Source organism: Diprion similis, chromosome 8, assembly GCF_021155765.1.
Source record: "Diprion similis isolate iyDipSimi1 chromosome 8, iyDipSimi1.1, whole genome shotgun sequence".
NCBI classification, from domain to species: Eukaryota; Metazoa; Arthropoda; class Insecta; order Hymenoptera; family Diprionidae; genus Diprion; species Diprion similis.
In genome coordinates this window covers 27,360,804-27,386,050 of record NC_060112.1, presented here as the reverse complement: position 1 = coordinate 27,386,050, position 25,247 = coordinate 27,360,804, and the positions used below count along the sequence as shown (strand labels likewise).

General features: G+C 38.8%; 2 protein-coding genes across 4 annotated transcripts; one reads left to right on the top strand and one right to left on the bottom strand.

Annotated features, from left to right (window-relative positions):
• The first annotated feature begins 1,931 nt into the window (after positions 1 to 1,931).
• LOC124409894 (importin-13) lies at positions 1,932 to 6,917 on the top strand. The gene is made up of 7 exons (XM_046887838.1): positions 1,932 to 2,347; positions 2,426 to 2,590; positions 2,787 to 2,936; positions 3,532 to 3,788; positions 3,864 to 5,533; positions 5,616 to 5,762; positions 6,140 to 6,917. Exons 1-7 carry the CDS (start codon positions 2,207 to 2,209, stop codon positions 6,388 to 6,390), a joined length of 2,781 nt encoding a protein of 926 aa, XP_046743794.1. The 5' UTR covers positions 1,932 to 2,206; the 3' UTR covers positions 6,391 to 6,917.
• Positions 6,918 to 8,241: 1,324 nt separating this feature from the next.
• Positions 8,242 to 24,953, bottom strand: LOC124409893 (5'-3' exoribonuclease 1). Of its 3 annotated transcripts, XM_046887835.1 has the most exons (20): positions 24,735 to 24,953; positions 22,932 to 23,372; positions 22,311 to 22,758; positions 21,890 to 22,140; positions 20,751 to 20,884; positions 19,876 to 20,258; positions 18,635 to 18,930; positions 18,228 to 18,502; positions 17,861 to 18,137; positions 17,484 to 17,759; positions 16,584 to 16,747; positions 16,093 to 16,484; positions 15,354 to 15,757; positions 14,522 to 14,623; positions 14,362 to 14,448; positions 14,208 to 14,228; positions 12,684 to 12,833; positions 12,176 to 12,409; positions 11,624 to 12,097; positions 8,242 to 8,558 (listed from the first exon to the last, which is right to left on the bottom strand). In XM_046887835.1, the coding sequence occupies exons 1-20, from the start codon at positions 24,807 to 24,809 to the stop codon at positions 8,397 to 8,399; spliced, it is 5,046 nt and encodes a 1,681-aa protein (XP_046743791.1). In that variant the 5' UTR covers positions 24,810 to 24,953; the 3' UTR covers positions 8,242 to 8,396. The 3 variants fall into 3 exon arrangements, with proteins under 3 accessions (XP_046743791.1, XP_046743792.1, XP_046743793.1); XM_046887836.1 differs by lacking the exon at positions 14,208 to 14,228; XM_046887837.1 differs by lacking the exons at positions 12,684 to 12,833; positions 14,208 to 14,228.
• Between the last annotated feature and the right edge of the window lie 294 nt (positions 24,954 to 25,247).

Genomic DNA, 25,247 nt, shown 5'->3' with positions numbered 1-25,247 from the left:
CGCGGTCACCTCTCGCGGTTTCCCTACTGTGACATATGCGGCGGAAAGCGAACCGAATCTCTCGTGACGACGCATCCGTTTGCCGGGCTCCTCGCTCCGAACTTGGTTGCTCACTACTCGTGCTCGCTTTTCCCCCACCCAATCAGCCGCACGCTGCACGCTTACAACGCCACACGGGCACAGCGCAGACGCTCAGAACTAACTCCGCAGCAGCGCTCCGCTCGGAAAGCTGCCAGACTAGAGTACCTGACGCTTGGCCACGGTCTTACACACAGTTCTGGAAACTTATATGCTGGGAGCCACGATTATTCGTGTCGCTTAGCAAGGGCAAATTCGATTCTAGCGGCACCACCAGTTGTCGCTGCGGTTTAGTTACCAGGATAACAATAACCTCAATAAATACGATGAGTGAGCGAATACCACGGTCTGTCTGGACCCCCCCGGCCCTGCCTCGGCTGTTAAGCTGATAAGATCGCAGCGAACCCAGTGGTGACTAGTGAACTATCAACACGGCTTCAATAAGCGACCTACCCCCTCCAATGGAGTTTCCAGACCTGTATGTAAGACCGTGCGCTTGGCTTACCCCTTATTGTGCGTACGGGGCCCCGACCGTCTTCTCGCACCCGGCACTAATAAATCCCATAGCACAGCATACCAACCTAGTTTTAATTTTCAGAATAAGGGGAAGAAATGCGTTGTTGTGGGGTAATGCTTGAGGAGAGGATTTCACACCCCTACCGCTACCGATCTGAATAAATACGAGCACCCAGCGATCATTCACTCTCTTGGTTTTTATCTCCAGTAACAACTAGTACTCGCAGTAGATCCTTGCGGTAAAACCCTCTAGCACTTGCATTCCAACGACGAATCTCTGCCCGATTCATTGTCCAATTTTATATTATCAAAACTGTTCATTCATATTCTGTGTGTTTAATCAAAATATATTCCATTTTAAACCAATTCCAAATCTAAATTCAATGTTCATTTAAAACAAGTTCCTTCATCACACCTATCCAACGGTTCCAGGAGAAGCAATCTTACGAAAGGTAAAGAAAAACTTCATTCTAATAATTTACAACAATTTTCAACTCCCCGTTAATACCCATAATTATGCGAACTCGATCAAGTTGTCCATTTCACTTCAGTGATTAATCGATATTGGCGACCCACAACTACTGATTGTATGTATGTATGTACAGTAATGTTCATCGATGCATGCACTGTGGCTAACTTTATTTTTTCAACTTTTGTTTCTTTTCTACTCGTATTTTATGTGTCCATGCCCGGTGAAACAGTCGACAGGAGAAGTGGGAAAAACCACGACGACAGCCTCTCGGCGCTGTCATCCATGTAACCTCTGAGATCGCGAGGGCACGAATAACCTCTTTCACAAAGTGCATAAGCCGTCAATTTAAGATTCGACGAATGTATAAATATGATAAAATTAAATATTTATACTTAAAATGACGGGTTATGCACTTTGTGAAAGAGGTTATTCGTGCCCTCGCGATCTCAGAGGTTACATGGATGACAGCGCTGAGAGGCTGTCGTCGTGGTTTCTCCCATTTCTCCTGTGCAACTGTTTCACCGGCCATAGGCACATAAAATACGAGTAGAAAAGAAACAAAAGCTGAAAAAATAAAGTTAGCCACAGTGCATGCATCGATGAACATTACTGTACATACGTCCCAGTTCATTTCGCGACTACGATTCGAATCTAACTCGTAAACTAGTCCGGAATTGACCGTTAGAACGTCACATCTGGCAGAACTTTCGCAATAACCTCTAGTGGCAAACTTGGGGAATTTTCGTGGAGTGTCGCTCCGACGTCACACATAGATGGAAAGCGCCCGTAGCCTCTCTCCGAAATAGGAACGTATGCGTACATTGTAGACTGAGCCTAAAGGCCTAAAAAAAGAGGACGAAGCAGATGGGTTAAGTTAGATTAGGTTAACCTTTGGTATGACTCGGGCATACTTAGAGAGTATTTCCGTATCGTCAAAAACAATGCGTACTAAATACAGTTTAGTAACTACCGGAGCATCTGTCACCCTTTGCTGATGATGATGTACAATTGTTACAGAAGTCTCTTTCAACTTTCCCACAATCTAGAATAAGCCAAATCATAACCGCTAATGTAGGGTGCGATTTTCATTGTAAATAATCAGGAACCTGTCATCCGAAGTTGGGCTGCAATTGCTGTGAAATGGATCGTGCGCTCACGGTGGAAGAGGCTGTAAAGCGATTTTACGCTACTGGAACCAGTGAAACTCATTCGTGGCTCTTACAGATACAGGCATCTTTCGAGGCTTGGAGTTTTGTTTGGGACTTGATCGAACCAACCAAGGTGAATATATACATAACAGAACTTCCTTGCGTGTCATCAAATACCATATGTATCAATGTACTACATCCAATGATCCAGAGCTGGGAAGTACAATGTTTTGGCGCAACAACCCTCTACTCAAAACTTACTAAACAATGGGATCAGGTTCCAAAAAACGAATACCTGGTATTGAAGGATCGCCTGCTTGATTGCATCAAAAACACAGAAGCCCCGATATTAGTGCTTTCCAAACTGTGCCAAGCGGTAAGAGCCTTCCGTTATACCCAAGAGATCGTTCTATAACTTGTATCACCGGTGATAAAGATAGGACCCGTCACGTAGTTCTATGAAGAAGCAGCTTCAAATGAAAACTCCCTTTCATCGCTGGTGATAATGTTCTAATCTAAAGAGCAACTTTTGTTGAATAAGGATCATTCAACAATATATTTAATGACTTTAGCTGGCCGTGGTTCTCATTAATATTCAAGCATCGGAGGAAGGAAGAAAAGATGATAAAAGCTTGGTTGAAGATGTAGTCAGCAGTTTGTCTTGTGATACTCCTTTAATGTTGGATCTCCTACTACGAGTTCTTTCCGCACTTCCTGTAGAGGTAAGTATTGAACACGTTAATCAGCAGCCAGAGTTATCAGCCGTGCATGCCAAAGTAAAATATTGCAACACAGTTTTTCACCAACAACTCTTCAAAAGCACTGACTTTCCACCGAACACTTTTCTCTTTACCCTCTCTTCTATTGAGGACTGTGGATGCAGAATGATTTCCCATATAATTCAGATATTCTCTCTACATTTGCTGCCTTGACATAGAGGTATAGGATACGATGTACAGTGATACACATAGATTTCTCAAAATACAACTAGTTGTATTACTGATAGAGCCTGACGATTGACCCTAGCCGAAGCAGAAAAATTACATTCATTATATCAAATTGTAGAAAATACGTTACTCCTCTGTTTCAATAACCGGCAATTGTAAGAAGAGTGCATATTTACACAAGTACCGAAATCAAGCTTACATCGTTGCATCGTGGTGGCATGATTTCCAATCAGCTCTACTTTTCCAAGCACGTGTGCTGAGCCAGATTATAAGTATTCATGATTCTCTTGTGTAAGTAGGTACGATTCTTTCTGCATAATACTGTATCGTATGCCGACAATTTCATTCTGTGTTTTTCCATTTCTGTCAGTTTGAAAATTGTCACGGTACGACAAGGACAAAGATTAGGCAAGGACTCATAGCCAGTTGGCAAAGAGTTGCCCTGCTACTTCTAGATGTATTTTCCAACTTGGATCACGGTGTAGCTGGGAGGAACGACCAAAAGATATTTCTCCTTGCACTGGAATGCGCATTGTCTTGGTTGAAACTGGGTGAGATTCCTCTCGAAGCAACGAGTCATTTATTCAAGCATTTTCTACAAGCTGCCTTACATTATGCACCACGGAGGTACGGCGTCGTTTGATACATCATATACACTATGATAACAGTTCGTTCAAAATTTACATTCTCATATTTTTCTAGGGAAATTGATCTGGAAGCCAGTAGTGGATGGGAGGTTGTTCAAGAATGTTTAAATTTGACACTGAGAAACCCGGATTTAATCAGTAGGCCTGTTTTGTTGTGGGAATGGACTGAGGGGTTGATATGGTCGATGCGTCAGGAATGCGGTCAAGCTTTCTATGATATACTTGGAACATTTGGTAATGCGCACAGTAGGACGTTTCTCTTGGCGTTGAGCGGAGAAGGTGACGAAAAAAAGAAATGGGCTGCAAAGGAGCTGGTTGAGCTGTTACTAGAATGTTCAGAGCTGCCTGGTCGATATCCCACGGATGAAAGAAGCAGCTGTATACCATTTGGGTTCTGGTACAGTTTGCAGGACGACTTCTACATCCTGGATCCACCGGTTGAAACTCGGGCATTGCTGGCTTTGAAACCGGTATACGCCCGTCTCGCCCAGGCTTTATTGCGTAAAGCTACGCTTCCGTTGACAGCGGCGGAAGCCGGGGACGAAGACGACAGAGAGCTTCTCAGATGTTACCGACAAGATGCCGCCGATACACTGACCTGCTGCTACAACGTACTGGGCGTGGAACTGCTAGAGCTACTAGGTCAGAGGCTGAGTCAACCTCAGAATAATTTCGAAGAATGGAATCAAGTTGAATCCACACTGCATGCTTTCAAAGCTTTGTCGAACAGCATCGAGTCTCAGGAGAGGCGCTATATACCTCCTCTCCTCCACATTGTCTTGTCAGAAATACCCTATCACAGATATCCCGGCGAAGTACTTTCTAGTGCTTGTATGGCGATCAGTGCTTATGCAGAATGGATAGGAGAGCATGCCGACCCTTGGCTGGAAGGCTGCTTAAGACTAATCTCTTTGGGATTAGCTCAGGGTCCCGTTACCGCTACGTCAGCTAGCATGGCGTTAAAAGACTTGGCTCGAGAATGCGGCCCGCACCTAGCGCCGTTGGCTCCTTCGGTACTCGAAACTATTGGGTGCACATTGCCTAACGTACCACCGGGGGGTTGCGTAGGTCTTCGATTAATGTTTGCTGCTGGGAAATTGTTGAACTCGTTACCTTCAACGGATCTTCAATTACAACATCTTGATTCTACCCTTGGTCCCTGCGTGAGGCGATTGCACGAGTTATTACAGCTGCCACCGTCCAAGGCTCGAAATTCCGTTGTTAATCAATTGAAAATGGCGACAACCTTGTTCTCGACATTGGAGGGACATGTCGGTAAAGCAGTGCTAGACGGGTTGGTGCCGTTATTCAATCAGATTGTTACAGACAACGAATGGGGAAAAGATTACATGACTCTGGAAGCTATGCACATTTGTGTGCAAAGATCGTTGTCATCCCTCCCTCACCCGAAAGCTGAGGCACGCCCTATACTATTGCTACTCACTACCTCTTACAAGACGACACCTCACCCGGCGGCTCTAAATTTATTACGTCAGTTAATTTTATTATTAGCCAGAGATTCTTGCAGCATCGTCGCACCAGTTTTTGCTGAATTAAACGGTTACACTTTAAATGGAGTTGCCGCAATCCAAGCAGCTGGAGGTAACTTGTCTGATCTGTCGGATTTGCTGCAGGCGTATCTTGTTCTGCTTGCGCAAATATGCAAAAAAACTTCTCGATTGCTACTCGCCATCCCGCAACAAATTCCTGAAACCTTACGATGCGGTGAGCAAATATTTGATACCCATGAACTTGCGCAGTAGGGGGAGTTTGTTCCAAAGATACATTGAAATTAATACTATTGCAGGAATTGCATGCTTGTCTCTTCCTGAGGTGGGAATCGCCAAGGCTGCAGGGAGTTTTCTTAGTCATGCGATTGGACAATGCCCACATTTAAAAACGTTCATCGAGACCTTTGGTCAGGAGCTAGTTTGTACGATTCTACGTTGCGTTGGTACGAGGATCAACTGTTTTTTATTACTTAAACTATTATCCAGCCATTCAAATAGTGCGGTTTTTATCGCTCCCACCAGTTCACTCATTATCGATATGCAAACCGGTCTGAACAATAATTACTCGAGGTGATGAAAACACTTAACCCAACAAATGAAATACTCCGGGACAAGTCATCTAATTTCATTATTCAATTGTATGTTACACAATTTATCATGGTTTTTTGACCTACTAGGCACTAGATGCTGTTTGAAATGAGCCTAATATGAGGATGTACATACCCCTCCGCCTGCCATCATTATCATTATCATCATCATCATGTAACAACATACATGATTTTTAATCAGCGGGTTAATAATCATTCATTCTATACGGCAGGTGGAGAAGTCGCACGCTGTAGCCTGGAGCCTCACGCAGAAGTTCTTCTAGTATTATGTACATATTACAACGAATGGACTACCCGGTGGCTTCGAGTGGCTTTATCGAATGCAAGCTCACCTCCAGTTAGCCAAGAACGAAAGGATATGTTCATACGGGATGTGTTGCGCGTTCGTCGCAGTAAAGAACGCCTATGCAACATACTGAAAGACTTTGGTTTGGTTTGTCGCCAATCGACTCCTGGATTGTGATTCAATCGAGCTTGAAGTCATTTCATTTCAAACTGTCATACAGCAACTAAAGTGTAAGAATGATCAGTAAAATTGAGATTATTGTCATTGTTATAAGATGTTGTATCTGCTGAGTCAAATTGAGACATCATTTGGATCTGTTTGCCTGTGAGATTGGACAAGTTGTTTCCACGCATCATTTCTGTTCCATTTAACTCGGAGGCGTGGATGAATTCTAGTACCTGACTCATAAATATGTTCAGAATAATGACTTCTTATCCAGCGATTACAGCATCGGGTATTCAATTAGCCTGACCAATTTGACAGTTATACATACATTACCCTAATTAACTTATATAAACGATGAAAAGTTATCTGGTGATATGTATCTTTACACAATTATAGGATGCAGCCAAGTACTTGGGCGAGTGAATAGATATGTTTTGGTTGTGCTATCCTGTTGGAAAAAAAAAATGTTGTGACCAGCTATAATTATATCTGTACGCCCAAGGGATATATTTTGCAAATATACTAAATAGTCAATATTAGCCCCTGATTTCATGATTTTTACTTAAAAAATTGATCCAATTACACAAATACCATTGCTTGCTGAGCGTGACCCAGTCTTTTCTAAGGCCAAGGGCAATAGAATCATGGACCAAAGCCATGTAATTACCGTTGGTTGTACAGTAAAATATGGGTACTTGGGGTGAACATTTTCATCAATTTTCCAAGTAAATGGTACTGTAGAAGTCATTCCTGCTAAACCCAATTTGACAAAAGAAATTTCTGACCTGCCACGGTCCTCCATTGCGATTGCAGTGAATATAAAGTAATGTCCGCGATCGGCGAGCCAGGGTGGAAAAAAAGTTAAGAGATCCCTTTTCATGCTGGAAAATGAATTGTTAGTAATGAATTTGTATGATCAGCACTAATCGTCATCTGCAGAACGACTGTAAGTGGGATGAGATTTCTTTTTGAACTCGAACTGCATGGGTAGAACGGATTTCAGCTACGTCGATTCTCTGCCTCTGTACAAGAGAGACATATGTTCGTTCGATATTTCAAACAAATTCAATGACAACAGCTACAACGTTAATTATCAGGCTAGCGATCAATCAACTTTTTTCGTTATGCATAAATTGCAGAACAGTTTCCTCCATAAGTATCGGTCAGTCAGATACAATTATGTATCAGACGGCTTTCCATTTGATTCGCGAATATCTCAAACTGTCTGACAATGTTTAACAACTGAAAAAAATTGCAAATCGTTCAACTGACATAGTAAGTACAAACAATTGGATTCAACAATTCCCATTTCAATGGTTGCGTATAATTGTTGTATCATGTGCGCACCGTTATTATTGTTGCCAATTGTTGCTCCAAGATTTTTCGAATATGTGTATGAAAAAGAATCATTCAAATTACTATGAACAGATCTTAAGTATTTTCACATTGTCACTAATAAGCTGGAGACTGAATCTAATTTAAATAGGGCTAGTGCCTTAGCCAATAAAAATAGCAGGTGAATTAACCTCCACAACTCTTCCATATCCCTATTTAAGAGCCAAACTGCTGCGAACATTTTTGCGTATTGCTAAACGATTTTTGTGACATAGCCACCGTAATCTTGCTGTGTTACCTTAATAAACTCTGATTTTTAAATTTTGTTAATATACTTATAAAAAGGGGTTGCATGTGAATGATTAAATCAATTTAAAAATTAATTAAAATTAATTAATAAGGATTTAGCATGAATCATATACTGATACTTTTATATACACTTTGGATAACCGAATACTGAAGTACGAGTGACCTGAATAACTTAAGGGAGCGTCTTACCTTACTTTTAAGACATTCTTAAAAACCAAATATTGTAAAGTATTATTAATTGTTCGACAGAAGAAATCTGACATACAATTCATGTAAATAATTCAATATATTTTGTCTTACAACTATACACACGATGAATGAGTCCTAAAGAATTGAACTGCTTCTCGGCATCTGTCGCTTGTGTATTATTTCCGTTATTTTGATGCGGCTCCATTAGCAACTGAAACAGAGCCAAAATTGGCAGCGATTCGCGATCTCCTCTGCTTTGCCGATTTTTGTTGATGTTTCGGTTGATTCTGAAGCCCATTTTGTATATTTTGTGGCTTCGGAGTGTCTGTTGTTTTTGATCCGGTTACCTGGATTGAGAAAGTTCAATGCATGAAAAGCACCAATTACAAGAGAACATTCACGGTAGAAAAGGGAAATGCGCATCAAAGCTGCTTATGTTTGAATCGTCCACAAAATGTGATTATAGGCTCTCCAGGGGGGGAGGGGGAGGGGGAGGGGGGGGGGATCATTTTGGGTAGTCATGAAGCCATGAATTAACGATCATAATCCACAGTCGACACGGTAGTTTATGGAGCACCAAGGGCAACTACAAATTTTTTTGCGTCTTGTCTGATGATGACACTTAAACGGTAGATGAAGGTTTCTTTCTCGTCACAATTTCGCCGAACATATGGTAAACCTGTGTAAAAAATTTAGACCACCAACGGAATTGTATGGTCAAACTACGATAGCAAACATTTCGATACCAAAGGGTTAGATTTCGATTTAGCATTTAAATTTATCGAAAACGGTTTCAACATTTTTCAAAACTACACTCCCAAACGTCTTCCTACCTACGAGGGAAGACGACAATGTTCACTCTAAATGCAAGTAAATAACCTCCTTGCAACCCACAGTATGCACTACAGTTTGCCTTTGGTGATATTGGCATTGAATCAGTTAAATTGGGGCAAACCATTTTTAACAATTCCTTGAACTGCAGGACAGTTACTCTTGTTTGATACCTTCATGTGCATCATGTATTTAAGGATTGACTGGCCAAAATACTTTCTGGACCTGGCAATGACCCTCACCTTTTTCAATTCTATTTCCCTCTTTAATATGTTATAGGATGCCAAAGAACTTAGGGTTCGAGAAATTTCTATTGTCTCTATATATAAAGGAACAAGTACAATCAACGCACAGCCCAAACCCCTTGACATAGAAAATTGAAATTTAGGATGCATATTTACCTCGGAACATAAGGACCCACTAAGAAGCGATTTTTAGAAATTAGAACCCTAAGGGGGTGAAAAGTGGTTAAACGTGATTTTTAAGGATTCGAAGATATCTCCGCACACAGATGAGACATCGACTTGATTATTGATTCAAACAGTTCATAATATAAATACCTAAAAAGTGCTTTCTGCGTTCTCAGAAATTCAGACAATAAGGGATGGAAAAGCAGGTGATCGTGATTTCAACGGGGGGTGGAAAACCGTTAAACGTGATTCTTAAGGATTCGTGGATATCTCCACAACCCGATCAGATATCGATTCGGTTGTTGCTTCAAACCGTTCATAATATAAATACCTCATAAGTACTTCTAGCGTTTTTTTAGATTCGGCTCATAAGGGGGTGGGAAGGGGTTAAACGTTCCTATTGTAATGGATTCATCGATATCTCCGAGACACGATGAGATATTGACTTAGTATTTGGTTCAAACGGGTTCTTATCTCCATACCTTAATAAAAGTACTTGTAGCGTTTTTAGAAATTTGACACTCAAGGGGGTGAAAAAAGGGTTAGATATTATTTTTTTAGAATTAATTGATATATCCACAGCGAATTTTTAAATGATATCATATGTTGCTTTCCTCGATTCACAAAAAAAAAAATTAGACTGATTACTTTATCATAACAATGAGAAAAAAAAAAGATTCTTAGGAGGGTTAAACTGGAAATACTTTACATCAAGGATATACTTGAGTTCACTGTGGTATGCACATAAAAGCAACGGATAATGATTTTCATATCGTAGAAGAATATATATTACTAACACGAATTTAAACAAAGACAAATGATGATTACATAAATAAAACAATCTTCGAGGCGCGAAGCGCCGACCCGGGGTTGGCGCGTGAAGCGCGCAGGGGCGAAGCCCCTAGTATGGTATATAAAGACGTAAACAACCAAAGAATAAGAACAATGAAGTATCAAGACAATATGAGAATAGTGACAAACAGCAAGCTATACACAGAGAAGCTGAAATCAAGACAACAAGCAGATCATACTGTACAATAAACGAAATCTTGGTAGATTTACGAAATAGTAGCATTCAGAAATTAAGAATTGAACTCAAGAAGCTGGTACTCGAAGAAGGTAGGGATTATTGTGACAACATAATCAAATGAATGCACACATGTTCAGATACCCGTTACTGTACTATGCACAAACAAATAGTAACAAAACATCACATTTGTATTTGATTGGATGGAGAGCGAGGAAGTAGGACGGGACCTCTGTACTTTCCCTGCAACTCTCTTCTACCTCCCAAACAATACGAATAAAAATATTACATTATGTAGTAACACTAGTAAGAGTATAACATTAACTACAATACGATACCGAAAACCAAAATCCGCTGATATACGCAATAGATCTATAAGTGGAATTGAGAATATTGTAAGAAGAGAGAGAGAGAGAGAAAGCGTGTAATAACCCTACACTCGACCCAACTGAACTAGTAACCGCTCGATTAATGAAATCACTGTTGGCCATTATTAATTTTCGTAGTATTGACCAAGTGAATTCTTTCTGAAAAAATAAAGAGAACAGAATTGACCTTAGAGCGAATATGTTTTTTTTTTTTTGGGAGATACTAGCAAATCAATATGAAATAATAGATTCCAACAAAACCGGAGGAGGGACTGAAAAAATTAACAGCAAAAAGTCTTTCATTGTGATTGGAAAATGAACCGTAAAATTCCCACGCTAGAGGTTTTCCTTTCTTGGCTGATTATCTTTTTTGTCCATCTATTAACGGGATAAAAAATTTTTTCCCTTGTAATTATCAATTTGTTGTATCTTCCAGAGGAAATGCACGCCCATCCTCGCTCTGGGATCGAAATTTTTCTTTACACACTGAAAGCATGCTATGTAATTTTTACAAAAGTTCATTATTGCTATCAGTGATTTTGGTGATTGACTGACTACTACAATGCTCATTTCTTTTTTGGAATGTAATACGCAGCTGATGATGTCTTTTGTGACACCTTGAAATATACCAAGAGGAGAATGGAATTAAAAATGATGACGGTCATGGGGAGATTGAGATAGCCTGGAACGCTCTGCGTATTTGCCTAGAAAATTGTTTTTGTTGCTGGCAAAATACTAAATTACACAAATATTTAATAATAAATACTGTATCGAACCTTTGACGTGGATCCGTCACTAGTTTCAGTTTCTGTCCTCTCTTGTTGCTTGCGGTGCAAGTTGTCAATCAAATTTGCAGTAGCAGTAAAATTTTTTGGGTTTGCATTGCGATGTTGTTTCTGTGCTTGTAGCGGTACAAAAGCGGCACTTTTTCTCTGCTCAGACTTGTTGTTTTCTGTTCTCCAATTCTTAGAACTACTTCCAGTACCGGGATGAGATCTTTGCTGAGGTCTTGTCTGAGAAAAAGTTTGCAACAAACTCGAATTGTTTGAATTTTGCGGTACATTTGAACTACCATTGAATACGCTCATAAACGGATTCGGCACCATCATCGGCGGCATCGGAGGTGGACCATTTATGATTGGCCGAATATTTTGTGGATGTATTGCCCTGTGACGAGTGTTGTACCACTGCTGAGGAGGTGTAGGTAATATATTGACACCTGGGTCTGGTATATTGTTCATTTCCAATTCCTGAAATGGAATCATAATTTTTCGTTAGAAATTACGATTGGCTCTGAGTTTTCCTTTCATTGTTAATGTTTCACTGACCGTATACGCTCTCTTAGCAGCACTTTCAGCGGCCAGTTCCCTGGTCTGACTGAACTCACCACCAAACGTTCTTCCATCGGGTAAGAAGATACGGGCACAAACGAAGTTAGTGTCTTTATTGGGTGAATAACTGTAGCGAGGCATACCCATGCCTTTTAGTTGAAAGTATGTCAACAGTTGCGAACAATAGGATACTGTGTTCGATTTTTTAGTATTTTCCACTTGCCTGGCATGCTATAAGAAGCAGTTATATTTTCAATCTGTTGCTAATACCTGATAGAAAATTCAAATTCTGACATTGAAAAGAAATCTTTATATCTATGCAGGTTTTAGTTTTTAAACATTTTTGGTTTGTATTCTTTGGTACTTGATTACGAGAAGGCATTGCTTCAGATGATGTTTATAAGAGAGTCTTATATTTGTTCACAATTTTAATAATTTCAAGTTCAGACATAAATGCAAAGATTTCATTAAATGACAAACGTGTTGGGTGTATACCGAAACGTACATCGAATAACTGCTGTACCAGAGGTGGAGCGTCTGTAGATTTAGATAATTGTGGGAATGCAGGAGGTTTGTTGGATGATGCAGTATTGTTTTGCGAATTATCATCTGAGATTTTTAACATCGCTTTCAAAAAAGCACTGGGATCTTGAGGCTGTCGTACATAATCATTATTGTTAGAGAATTGGTATTGTTACCTAAAAAAGAAACTAAGAACTATGCTATGTCACAGGGTTTTCCACCATGTAACATCATGTGTTCGGGTTTAAAAGGCCGAACTTTGTTTCCGTGTACACTCTGCTGTATCTGTGAAGAGATGCGACACCTCGAATTCCGAGTGTTGTTGAAGCGTACCTTAATGAATTTGTTAGTATTGGAGAACTTCTGGAACTGACATACGGCGCATCGAATACCGCATCCACCGATATCTGACCCTGGCCATTTTCAATTTCCTTGCTCATTTTTCACTACACTCTACGAGGTGGAAGAAATACTCGACGTTGTTGCCAGTCTTGCATCCAATACAGTTTTTACAATACAAATTTTTCGAATTTGACAATATTAGCTGATAAACACATTTACGAGTGTCTCGCTTCACCTAATTGAACGCCAAATGCGGTTTACAGATTTGAAAACTCTAATAATTGTTATAATAAAAGTCAAGACTACTTCTGTTTTCAAATTTAGTCTTTGGCTGTCGCATGCATGTCTGGTATTCCATACTCAACCCAAGGATATGCTTAAAATCAACAGGCCTTAAAACCTAGTTCCGAGATTATTTAGACATCACTGTGAATGGAATTAACTTTCGAAGATACTTAAACTTTTCTCCAATCTCACCGGGGCAATTTCAGAAAACATATAGTCAAAGATCTAGCACTGATCGCAATCGCAACAGTTCAAAAATGCACCGATCACATTTATCATGGTTCAAAATAGTGTTTTATTGTATTTCACGAAAGTGTTTCGTTATTCTACTTATTTTAGAACTTTCACGTTCTCTTTATGAGATACTCTTGTTTATCAGGTCTAGAATTGTAGTGGTGTTACATTGAAAAATCTAAGGTATGATAGAAACAATAATAATAATACGAGTAATAAATAGTAGAGAATAAAAACAGATAATATTTGACTTTAAACAGAAAGCGAAAATTAAATCGGAATGGCATGAAGTTTTGAAAATTTGCTCGAGATATGAAAATCTACCTAGTGCTCTGGCGTGGATGATTATATCAAAGGTGCAAAAGGTGATATGTTGACGAGGATAATTTGTGACAATTCAAGTAAAACTGATTTTGGTGTGAAAGTTTGTGATTGAAAAAAAAATTGAAAATCGAACAAATTTAATAAAAACGGTAACAACAGACACGACGATGGAGAAATTGAAAAAAAAATTGTGACGTCTATTTAGAACAATATTGCGGTATAAAGAAATCTAGAGAAGTGGCAGCTTGGGTAAGATTTGGAGCGAAGTTGAGCGCATCTTGTGAAGCCGCTCACACGGCACTAATTAAGTTTTAGTATTTACCCAAGTATGAGCTTCCCTTGGCTGCTTGAGTGGCAAACAGAAATGGTTAGATTTTTCACTTACTTTGACGAATTTTATATATACCGTTAGTTGCCAATCTTCAACGAATAGAGAAAATTTGTATACAGAGCTTATAGAAGAAAATCAAACCCACCGAATTGGTCACAGTACTTGGTGTTTCCTTCGATTCACTATTCGGTGTCATTGGTAATTTCTGCTGACTGTTTGAACCACTGGACTTCTAAATAGGCGCATATCACTGATAAGATATTTGAGTGGTATCGTTAACAGTTGCACCTCGCGACAAAACTTACCTGTAACCGATGTAACTCGTTCCACAGTGCTTGAAACTCTGATGATCTTTCTAAAGATTGTCTTTTACCATCCTGTACAATCTGTGCTGTTTCATTTCCAACCTGTGTGCAATACGAATATAGGTGTGAATCTACATGTATAGTATCTATGAGCTTTTAACAACGATTGTAATGAAATTATTCTGGTTTCAAAAATTATAATCCAGTTTAAATATTGAACTCAGATTGAATGTTCTGAGCGACAGAATTCAACTTGCAATGGTAATTAAGAGCTTCTCACGGTTATTGACAAAAATTTTAGTGAAAAAAAAAACAATAAAAGTTTTCCTGTCAAATGTACAAATCTGTGTTAAAAGATGGAATGTCCAAATTTGCTCAAGTGTATATTTTGAACAGAGGTGGTACGATTTCCCACAACAAAGCCGGCATTGATCAATGAACATTACAGCTGACAACCTAACACCCGAAGCAGGAACACAAGTAGCCAGTATGATATTTACACGCAATGTCTGAACTATGGGAAAGGAGATGGGAGCGCTAACTCAGAATTGTCAAGAGACGTTAAATGCCTTCCAGCTGAACGTCAATTTTAGAACATTGGATACGAAATTGGGCAAGCTCAAAGTGCATCACTGACACAGGGACGACTGCTAGCACGACACGGGTAAAATGATAGTAATTCTCCGGAAGGTCCAGCTATGCGAGTACAGCGGATCCTGCGAGTGGTAAAAATATCTGACCCACATTCGATCCAACTTCAATGCAGAAGCTTGAAATCATGTTCCTAATCATTTCATACAGTTACTATACAATAAGCATCTATATTTCATACCTTAGAATTTGATTGTTCCTGTGATATCGCTCTGCGTACTTTGGTCTGAGTGTTGACATTGTCCTGGATATTTGGTTCAGCAATAATTTGGTGATTGAGTTGTGTTTGATCATTGTTTTTTTTCATTATTCTCATCGGCGATACAGGAAACTGCATTTGACCCTTGACAAATGCCGGGGCAAAGCCACCCTGGCTGTTGAAAGAGGCAAAGGCACTGGTATTCGAACGAGAGGTCTGTTTTTTGGAATTCGAGGGCGACCTCCATGATAATGGCTCAGATGTGTCTACATTTGATTTGCCTGACTTGACATTCTCAGCTCGGAAACCGTGGGACAAGTTTATGAAGTCTGAAGGAGCTAGTCTATAACCGCGATTGGCTGAGCACATGTTCAAAGATAAGCCTCCTGGAATCACAATCATTAAAACGCACCTAAATTAGGTATATTGAAAGGTGAAAAGGCTTCTTATTCAGACCGGGTCATCGTGTCCAAAGTGCCTTTGGGAACCTGTAGTAAACAAACCGGCGGAATCTGGTGTGGGTGGTCAAAATGCTTCGGCGAGCTTGCCGTGCTAATATTATTATTACAGCAAATACCCAATCCGCGTCTCGCAGCTTGTTTACAACAGCCCCTGTGGAGACTTTACACAAAATGACATGGTGTACGTGCAAAGTGACACATGCCTATGTCTGAAATAACGAGGATAACGCATTTTGTGAAACGACGGATGCAAATCTTACCTACGAATGCCTTGTCGAATACAATGTCGTACATTGAATCGGAAATTTTTTCTGTTCTTTGTATCGCAACAATTGTACCTCTATATCCAAGGGGTACGGTGAAACTTTCTCTGACACTGACAATCCTGTCATAAATTTTATGTCGAGCAGTTTCATCCGGAGGAAAGTTACCCATGTGAAGACTAGGCTTGAACAACAAATGTGGCTTGACTTGCATCATCACGGTCTTCCCGTTGGGAGCAGTTTTCTGGGATTCAATAAACGCATCCACCACTCTTTCTATTTCTTCAACATCTTCAAAATCCAGACTCTCGGTTCCGCAGCTGCAGCTTTCGACATTGTAAAACGGTTGTTCCTTCAACCAAGATGATACAGCATTCACCGTCATAGACCTACATTACATTGATAATTATATATTTTAGGTACAGCGAATGGTGTCCTTAATTCTTCTGAAATTGGAAATTGATAAATTTTTCAAAAACCCATCTCACTCTGGTTCTGTAAACAACTCATCCTCATGGTAGATGTCATTCGTCACGTTACTTGCCAGTTTTTCAAATAACAAAGGAAATTGTCGCATGTAAGCACGTATCAAGTCGACAGCCTTTGTACTGTATAACCACTGACCGTTAACTTTTTTCGTATAACCTGGCACCTAGAACAAAATTGGCAAGAGTTACAGAAATCGCGTTGAAATAAAAAATTCTCATGAATACAGCGTGTAATGCTGATTGCGAGTGCAGGATAAAATTTTTGCACAACAGAGATCAAGAGAAAATATTAATTTTTCTCTACTGAAGATAGCGTTGAAGAAACAGTTTTTCTCATTGTAATTCATAGATACAACTACAATCGGACCTCTCGGATATGGTGAAAGCCTTTGACCATGATATCCGATCGTACTCTAATCGAGGTCCGACTGTATACTGTATGATTCCTTCGCCATGCTCCGTTATCCACTCAAATTTATATTAGATCAGTCTATTAAAAACTAGTAACTGCACGATTGCTAGTTATTATCACTCACGAAAAGACTTGATTAATTTTTCCAAGACTGGTTATTCTTACAGTCTCTATTTCTATGGTAATTTTTTGTTCGTACAGCTAACCGGAATTAACTGCATTATGCACAGGGTTCATACCCATGTACTCAGTAAATAGGTAAATGAACAAATAAATAAATGTTGAAAAATGCAATGATTCGTATAATCGTATAGTATAAATGATTGTGTGTGACCAGCATCTGGAAATGCGCTATTTATCTACTGCAGTGAATTCAAAGGTCGAGAGGCTGAAGTGATTTGAAAAATCAACCGTTCGATACTTCAAAGTCAGTTTTCAATAGTTTGAAGGTAAATTTATCGGTTTATTATCAAACTTGAATGAAGTACCTCTTCATTTTTCTTGTTAAATTTCAAGTTGAGTCCCAAGTTACGCTTTGGATTTTCTAATTGCTCTCTTGGCCCTTGCATGACGTAGATAGAACCAGTGATGCGGCTCAGCAGGTGGCTATTAATTCCCAGTCTTTGAGCCGCTATACTACCGTGCATATAGCGCGATTTCGCGTCCGATTGTGATTGCTTTAACAAATCCAAGTTTGGCTCCTCAGTAATCCACATGGCTAACTTGACTCGGCCGGTTTTCGTACTAGTACCACCTTCCGAAACCTATTTGATAGTAACAATTTAATACCAACTGGTCATCTGAAGGGAGATGGAGTTATCGAAACTCGTTATGGCTTCATTTCATCGTAGCATTTTCAGCCTACCTCGCCCATAGCTCCGTAATGCGGGTGTCCCAGCATAAAACATATGCTCTTTGGTGTAAATATTTCACCAATGTTTTTGTACTGTACAAAGCTAGCATCGTGTACGGTTATATCACCAACGGTTGCCTGAAGCGCAAAGGTTGAGGGTATGTCGCTCCATTGTTTTTCCAACGACAATTTTCCTTGAGTGCCAAAAATATATCGTCTACCGGTCATCAAGCACGCATGCACTAAAACATCCGTCTCTCCTACATCAATTCCCAACCGATTCATGTAACTACAAAAGATACGATTAATGATACGTTGCGAATTAAAATAATAGTACAGGCAATGAGTATATAATACGTATCCCGAGTGCTGAACTTACTTCTCGCTAATCGCCCTCTTTGACTGGTTCCATTGGACAGAAAGAGGCCCCCTCATCTCTTCTTTTACTATAGTTTCATTTCGATCAGCTGACAAAGTGTATTTCACCTCACGATCAGATACAGCGACAACACGTGCCTCGACCAAATGCGGCCAAGAAACAAAAATACTCGTTCCTAATATTTTGCCGGCCAGGTCAGCCAAGTTCTGTTCAACGGATGGCACGATTTGTAGTATCATATTTTCACTTCGTGACGCTTGTTCGAAAACTTTCACCTAGAACAGGAATACCGTTTATTCGGACACATTGTGTATGACATAACAAGTATGATTTATCGTGTATTAATAAAGTGATTTCTATCAGATTTTCTTTTCACACGAAAAGCTCAAGCGGAAGGTTTTTAGTACCTTGGCTTTGCGTAATTCAGCTGTGTGTTTAATGTGCTTCAACGTTGGAAATCCTGGGAAGTAAACATCCAGTCTTATGCCGGGACATAATCCCTTTACCAATTGTTCTCTCCGTACAATGATATCTTCCCACTTGATCAGTTCAAGCTTTGCGTGGTTCGTAGACAATTTAGGAAAATACTGAGGAGCTTCGTATGAACCCAAATTTTCTGTGGTATGGTAATAAACGTACATCGGCCCATGGGAATTTCTTTGTTTTTCTTCAGATGTTAGCTTAGCGTAACACGGCTCCATTGCTGTTTTAACATTTTGAAATTTTTCATTTATTGATGTATTGAAAATTATTCAATCATTTATTTTTAATTTTATTCGATATATCCAACAAAATTATGCTTTTGAACCTGCAACTGTAAGATTGTCGTTTGCAAGTTTGGTTCACTCGAGAAATGCTATCGATAGCAATACATTTACTACATGGTTCTATAGTCAAAGTGGAGAATGAAGTTGTTAACGGCATAAAATGAACCTATCTGGAGGTAAAATCCTAATGGGAATTAGTATGTATTTGAACTGAAGGGTACATTGCAGCAAAGATTTTTGTTATGCAGCATCTACAGAGGCTCGGTAATTTGGCTTTGCAAATAATAGATGTTGAAATGCCCAATGGTTCAATCAAATTCAATGGTTTTCGTGGTTGCAAGGTTGACATACAAAAATTGAAGACCCTCGCTACAATTCCATTATTTTAAACTTGTGGGGTAATTAAATTGGATTATAATCTAAATCGCACAAACTGCAGAGCTATCGGCGAGCTGTGTACGTTTTCGTTCAGCGGTCAGAGTATTGTCGATTTTCAAGCTACACACATTTGCAGGATCCACTTTTTGACCATCACATTATACATTATAAGCAGTGTGCTAATGCAAGACTTGATGACCATCAAAGCTGTCAGCTTTTGTTGTAATTTCCTCCAACGTCATATTGCCTACTGTGAACAGTTGTTCCACAGACTCCTTCAGGTCACTTGAGATTGCAACTAGACCCTTGGGGTCCGATTCGACAAACATTTACAGCATCCCTGTGACTTATATTTCTAAAAAATTTCTCGTACCGCCCGTTTTGCATACAAATACGACATTGAATAATAATGACGTTTATCATTGTATATTCAATGTATCGGCTGAATAATTGGACCATGGATAATATTGTTACGTTCGGAGTATAGGAGGGTTTTTGATTACCTTCCAATAAATTTGTTTCTTCGATGAATGGAATAAGAACGACGGCCTCCCACTCCTGACGTTTGCCATTCAAGTCAGTTTTGAATTCAGCTGGATAATAATCTATGATTGGTGACTGTTCGCCGATCATTAACGATTCAAAGGGTTTTGGTAGTAATGATCTACTGGCTGCTGGCAATACTGCCAATAGCTGTTGAAAAGGTAGAAACGGTCGGCCCATGTCAAATTCCAATTTCAAATCTTTAAAACCTTTTATATCGGAAATATATGGCGCATAGTGATGTGGATAATACCACGACCAACTGCAACACCCGTTGTAATAATAATTCAGATTCCACTGAATTGCTCTAACGTAACATTCAGCCTGCGATTTCAATACATTCCTGAAATATTACAAGTCATTTATTCATCATGGTCATACGCCTCAATTGATGCAAAATGATCATTGATATTGATATAACAAGGGGTCCTAATAGAGTTACCCTATAGAGTTTACAGACCGACGACAACCTGCTGAGCAGGAATAATGAAACGCAACTTTTTTGTGAGTGGCACCTAATTTATTAAAACCCGTCAATATGAACACTCGATCAATGTAGAAGAATAGATGTTCTACGCAACTGTCGATAACAGAGTGCAATATGTCAAGATCTTTCATCAAGTTCGTATTCTTCTGTTCATCTAATTATTAAATTATAATTAAAAATAATGTAATCTGTCGTTCGATAATCGTATCATATGTCGCAATAAACTGTTATTCTGAAAAATTTTTAAGATAGTCGAATATAAGCATAGAGCTCAGAGTTAGTGCGGCGTCGAGAAATTATTATTAATCACCAGCAAATTTGTATTTCCAAATAAACAGATATACGTACGCGTCGACATTTTCATATTCCAACTTGTTCATATAATAGTCACGCTTGTGTTGGATAAATTCCATGTTATAAACGTCGCTATCAGAATCTTCATCCAAGTCTAATGGTTCTTCTTCATCGGAATGGCCCAAAAACTGTTTGACAATACATTTACAATCAACAGATGAAAGAAATAATATTCCTTTAATAATTACGAACCATCACCCATTTTCATCCCTATCAGGTATTTTATACTATTAATAGATATAAGTCTCGAAGCCAAGCCAACAGCAACTGTGCAATTGGGTTGGTTTCTTAGCAAAGGTGATAGAAATGCTTTTTACGTCCAGCCTGTTACCACGGCACATGCCTACGTTTTTTGTGGGGGAAAGCTATTTTTGTCTGCAGTCTGCTTAATTGTCTATTGTGATTCTTATTACAGCTGATTTGACACGCTTTCGAGCTATTATACTTACATTTCTACCTGACTTCAATGCGGTACTAAAAAACATAGTAATATGTTGTATCTTTCAAGTATTCCACCCATTTTCAATTTCTTTGTTTTCGCTTCTAAGATAGCCTGAAAATATGCGCAGCATATCACCCAAGTAACAAAGCCAAGTCATTCTTTGATTAGTGGGTACAAAAGGGGAAAAAACATCTAAATTAACAAAAGAAATTTAAAAATTCCTATTTTCATTTTCAAAAAGTTTTAGTAGCCACTGAACAAAACATAATCCCACTTTGTCACTCGGGGTATATATTAAGCATATCTTTAGCCTATCTTCGGCGAAAACAAAGAATCTCAAAATGGGTAGACTACTTGAAAAAACGAATATACAACTTTCAACAGCGTTTTTTAATACCTGTACGTAAAAAAGCACATGATATTTCACCAAATCTCACAGGGTTTACTTGTTAGAACCTAGCGTAAACGAGCCAGCTAGAAATGAATTCTGCTATTTTATAACAAGACCCTAAAGGTCAGTCCAATGTGATGGGGGAACAAAATATACGCTCGGACCAAATGTACAACAGTATTCTATGCAGTTACTCGTATGAAATTCCTGTGATGAAACACAGGAAAAAGCAAAACTGCATTCTTTATAATAATTAGCACCAATTTGCGATTGCACGTTCTAAGAACAGTTGTCACATACCATATCGTCCGTAGATTTAATCAAATCTTGCAAATCCTTATTTGCCAGATTTTTTGATGACACTTCTGACACATCTTCGGAATTGTGATAAGTGTGCCTTTCCGTTTCATTTGGTCTCCGACCGGTCTTGGATTCAAAATACTTTAAGTCTGCATAATGCTCTGCAAATTGCTCGATATCCACCCGACTTAGACGTTCCATGAATTTTTCAAAGCGATCCAATTTCAAAGTACCGCCCTCGTTTATGTACCCTGCAAGACATTGCATTGTTGTATCAGTAGATATGATTAAAGAAGCTTGATTACGATTGATTATTAGATCGGTCATAGACGATGAGGTCAATCAAGGGAACTGAAAATTTAATATCATATTGAGATAAACAATAGTTAAATTCACTGGTTAACAGAATTATTGAACCAACCATCCAGAGTAGGCAGCACTTCCATGTAGGCCAGGTATAAAATCGGCAGGGCACCGTTAGCGATATGTAAATTTGGCAAATTTGGAATAAAATCGTTTCCAACCAGGAAACCCATTAGTACCCAGTCGTCGATAATTTTCTCAATGTCATAGTCAAATGAAAGTTTATCCTTAAGCGAAGAAAACTCATGTTCTATATATTCTCGCATTACTGACAAATGAAGAAGAAAAAATGTGGTTTCCTCAGGCGTGGACACTCGCTTCTGTTTACTTCCAAACTTTATTTCTTCCCTTAGCAGGGAGAAATGAGGTTCGTGTGTGCACAGACCCAGCATTATAAGATCAGCATCCAAACCGTACAAGCAGTGCCTTGTATTACTGTCATAATTCGATTGAGATTTCATATATCTGATGTAATCCATGATTTTGTGCTCTCCTTCGCCTGGTGTCTGGAATAAATTTTTAGGTGAGGAAATATTAGATCTTGTCAAGAGAAGACAGAAAATCATAAGAATTCCAACTGAAAATATTTCAGCACAATTGCACTATACTATATGGATTATTTATTCGACATGATATCTGGTATGAAAATTTGTAGAAAAAGCTAGTAGTATACAGTAACCTCGTGTCCGCTCAGTATCACTTTGCATTTCTGCCAAAGTTTGTCCGTTGTTATTTTGTAAGTGACAAAATATTTAAGTTGCTCGTTAAGACGTGTCATGAATACGGTTCCTGGTGTTATGCAATTGGAGTCAAATCTTGCCTCCTTGGGAAGAACTTCGCCCTTTTCCTTCGCTTTGGCTTCTAAGACCTCAGCTTCTTTAGCCGAGCGAAATCTACGGCCCCTTTGTTGATTCATCTTAGCACGTGGCGCTACACCATCGACCGCCATAAAAAATAGCTTTTGTGGTTGAATCATGTGAAACAATATTTCAATGTAATGAAATATGTCCCGAAATATTTTTTCCTCCGATATACGAAAGTGGGGATCAAAATCATTCGGATGAGAACATATGTGAATAATGCCATTCATATCCAAGTACAAATTGTCATACTCAGGAATCTGAAAATTGAAAGCAATTGTTATAATATCAAGTCCTTTTTTGGTGAAACTGTAGTGTGTTTTCTTAGGTTAAACCCTGGATTGCCGACATCTCTACCAGAGTAAAATTTGAAACCTAGTATATTCCTGTCCAAGGACAATAAGTTGCAGCCATTCGTGGAATAAATTACATCACATCTGTTCTGCGTCTTCTTTACTCATCTCAGAGTACTTATGAAAATACCCGATTATAGGTGTAACATGATTTACTGACGAAAGCAATTACAAATTTCAGTGGTTTAATGTCTCGGAGCAATTTGGAAGTATCTCATGAATGAGCATTTAATTGCTATCAACTCGTTGTAGTTGGAGACAAATTTGTTATTCATTACGCTAAAATCAAACTGTAAGGATCTTGTGTCCGATACTTATAGTAGTATTTATTTTTTATTGAATCAAATTGTTATTTCTCGAAATTATTAATGGAGGATTATGATGAAAGTTGGATTTTTTGTATTTTCACGTTTACCTTTATAGTATAAAAATTTGTGAAGATTCGTATGATACAAAAAAAATTTGACCAGCGATAAAATTGTACATGCAAGGAATGTTTCAAAAAAACTCATTCTTCAAAGAACTGCGGCTTTACATTTCATGCACGTAAATTTTCGTCTTAGAAGGCTAATGCCATTTTTGTGGAATTCATACATATATTAGCCAATTAACATCTAAATTATATTAGACAACATAATATTTAATTTGAAAGTTCAGAATGACTTCAAAAAAGTTGCGTTTGTAACATATCTTTTACTTTATTACATGTCGCTGAATTTTTATCATCTCTCAGTTTGTAGAACATAGATTTTTCTACAATATTCATCGCTACGTTAATATTACGAAACTTCAACCTCACAAATCTGTAATATGCCTGATACAAACTTAATAGCTTCGATTATGAGTGACAGATTCTGTTGCAAAGGTACTCTAGGGTCTGCAGAGTATTCGATCGCTGCGATAGATTTCAAGCAATACGAACTTTCACATGACTGGAGTCAACAGCGATGTCTGATACATGAATCGTTATCGTGTGCAAGTGTCAGACCAATTTATTGAACCATGTATTGTAATGTATTTGTAATCTCGGCATTTGGATATGGTGTAGAATGAACTGATCATTAGTATGTGAAAATAAAGACCGAAACAATTTTTTTGGAAAATAGGCTCCTTAAAAAGAAGACTTACGATATTTGTGACAGCACGAGAACAGCTATGTCTCATTCATTTCGTTCGAGAGATAATAAGTATACATGTATAGATGTGGTTCAATATTGTGATTTCGTAAGAGCATCATAAACGAACAATTATAAACTTGTATGTACACACCTGATATTCCCTGACAACCTCGCTGAGACATGGATATCTTTCACTCATATACCTGAAGAATTTTGGTACGCCCATTTTTATACCTTACGAGGTACTAAATTAGTATCAATCGTGAACTTTCAGCTAGTGGACTTGAATATCACTTTAATGGTTCATATAAATGTATTTTATGTTGATAAAAGTGCAGAAGACGTGGAACATAACCGTGTGTTGACTAAATGCTTACTGTTTGTGAACTGAAGCTGGCTAGGGACTGAGGGTGCGTTCCGAAATTAGCTCTCAGTGCTGTCAACAATCTTTTATCTCTTTTGTGCCGGCGAGTTTGTGGGTCGCTTTGCCTCTGTCCTGGGGAGCTTTGAGCGCTGTAAGCTAATTTCGGAATGCACCCGGTTAGTTGGTACTAATGTTAGGGAATAGTCATAAGCAATGAAACATACGGACGTTCCGGTCGGATGCTATAGCCGCTCTGACGTCACACACTCTTTCCAAGATTCCAACATTGTAACAAGAATT

What these genes read in the sequence shown, in the direction of transcription:
- LOC124409894 (XM_046887838.1), top strand. Translation starts at nt 2,207, where the DNA reads ATGGATCGTGCGCTCACGGTGGAAGAGGCTGTAAAGCGATTTTACGCT. An exon ending in ACTTGATCGAACCAACCAAG is followed by an intron (nt 2,348 to 2,425) that starts GTGAATATATAC and finishes CCAATGATCCAG; the next exon opens with AGCTGGGAAGTACAATGTTT. An exon ending in TTTCCAAACTGTGCCAAGCG is followed by an intron (nt 2,591 to 2,786) that starts GTAAGAGCCTTC and finishes TAATGACTTTAG; the next exon opens with CTGGCCGTGGTTCTCATTAA.
- LOC124409893 (XM_046887835.1), bottom strand. Translation starts at nt 24,809, where the DNA reads ATGGGCGTACCAAAATTCTTCAGGTATATGAGTGAAAGATATCCATGT. An exon ending in CTGAATTACGCAAAGCCAAG is followed by an intron (nt 18,503 to 18,634) that starts GTACTAAAAACC and finishes TTCCTGTTCTAG; the next exon opens with GTGAAAGTTTTCGAACAAGC. An exon ending in ACGAGTTACATCGGTTACAG is followed by an intron (nt 14,449 to 14,521) that starts GTAAGTTTTGTC and finishes GCGCCTATTTAG; the next exon opens with AAGTCCAGTGGTTCAAACAG.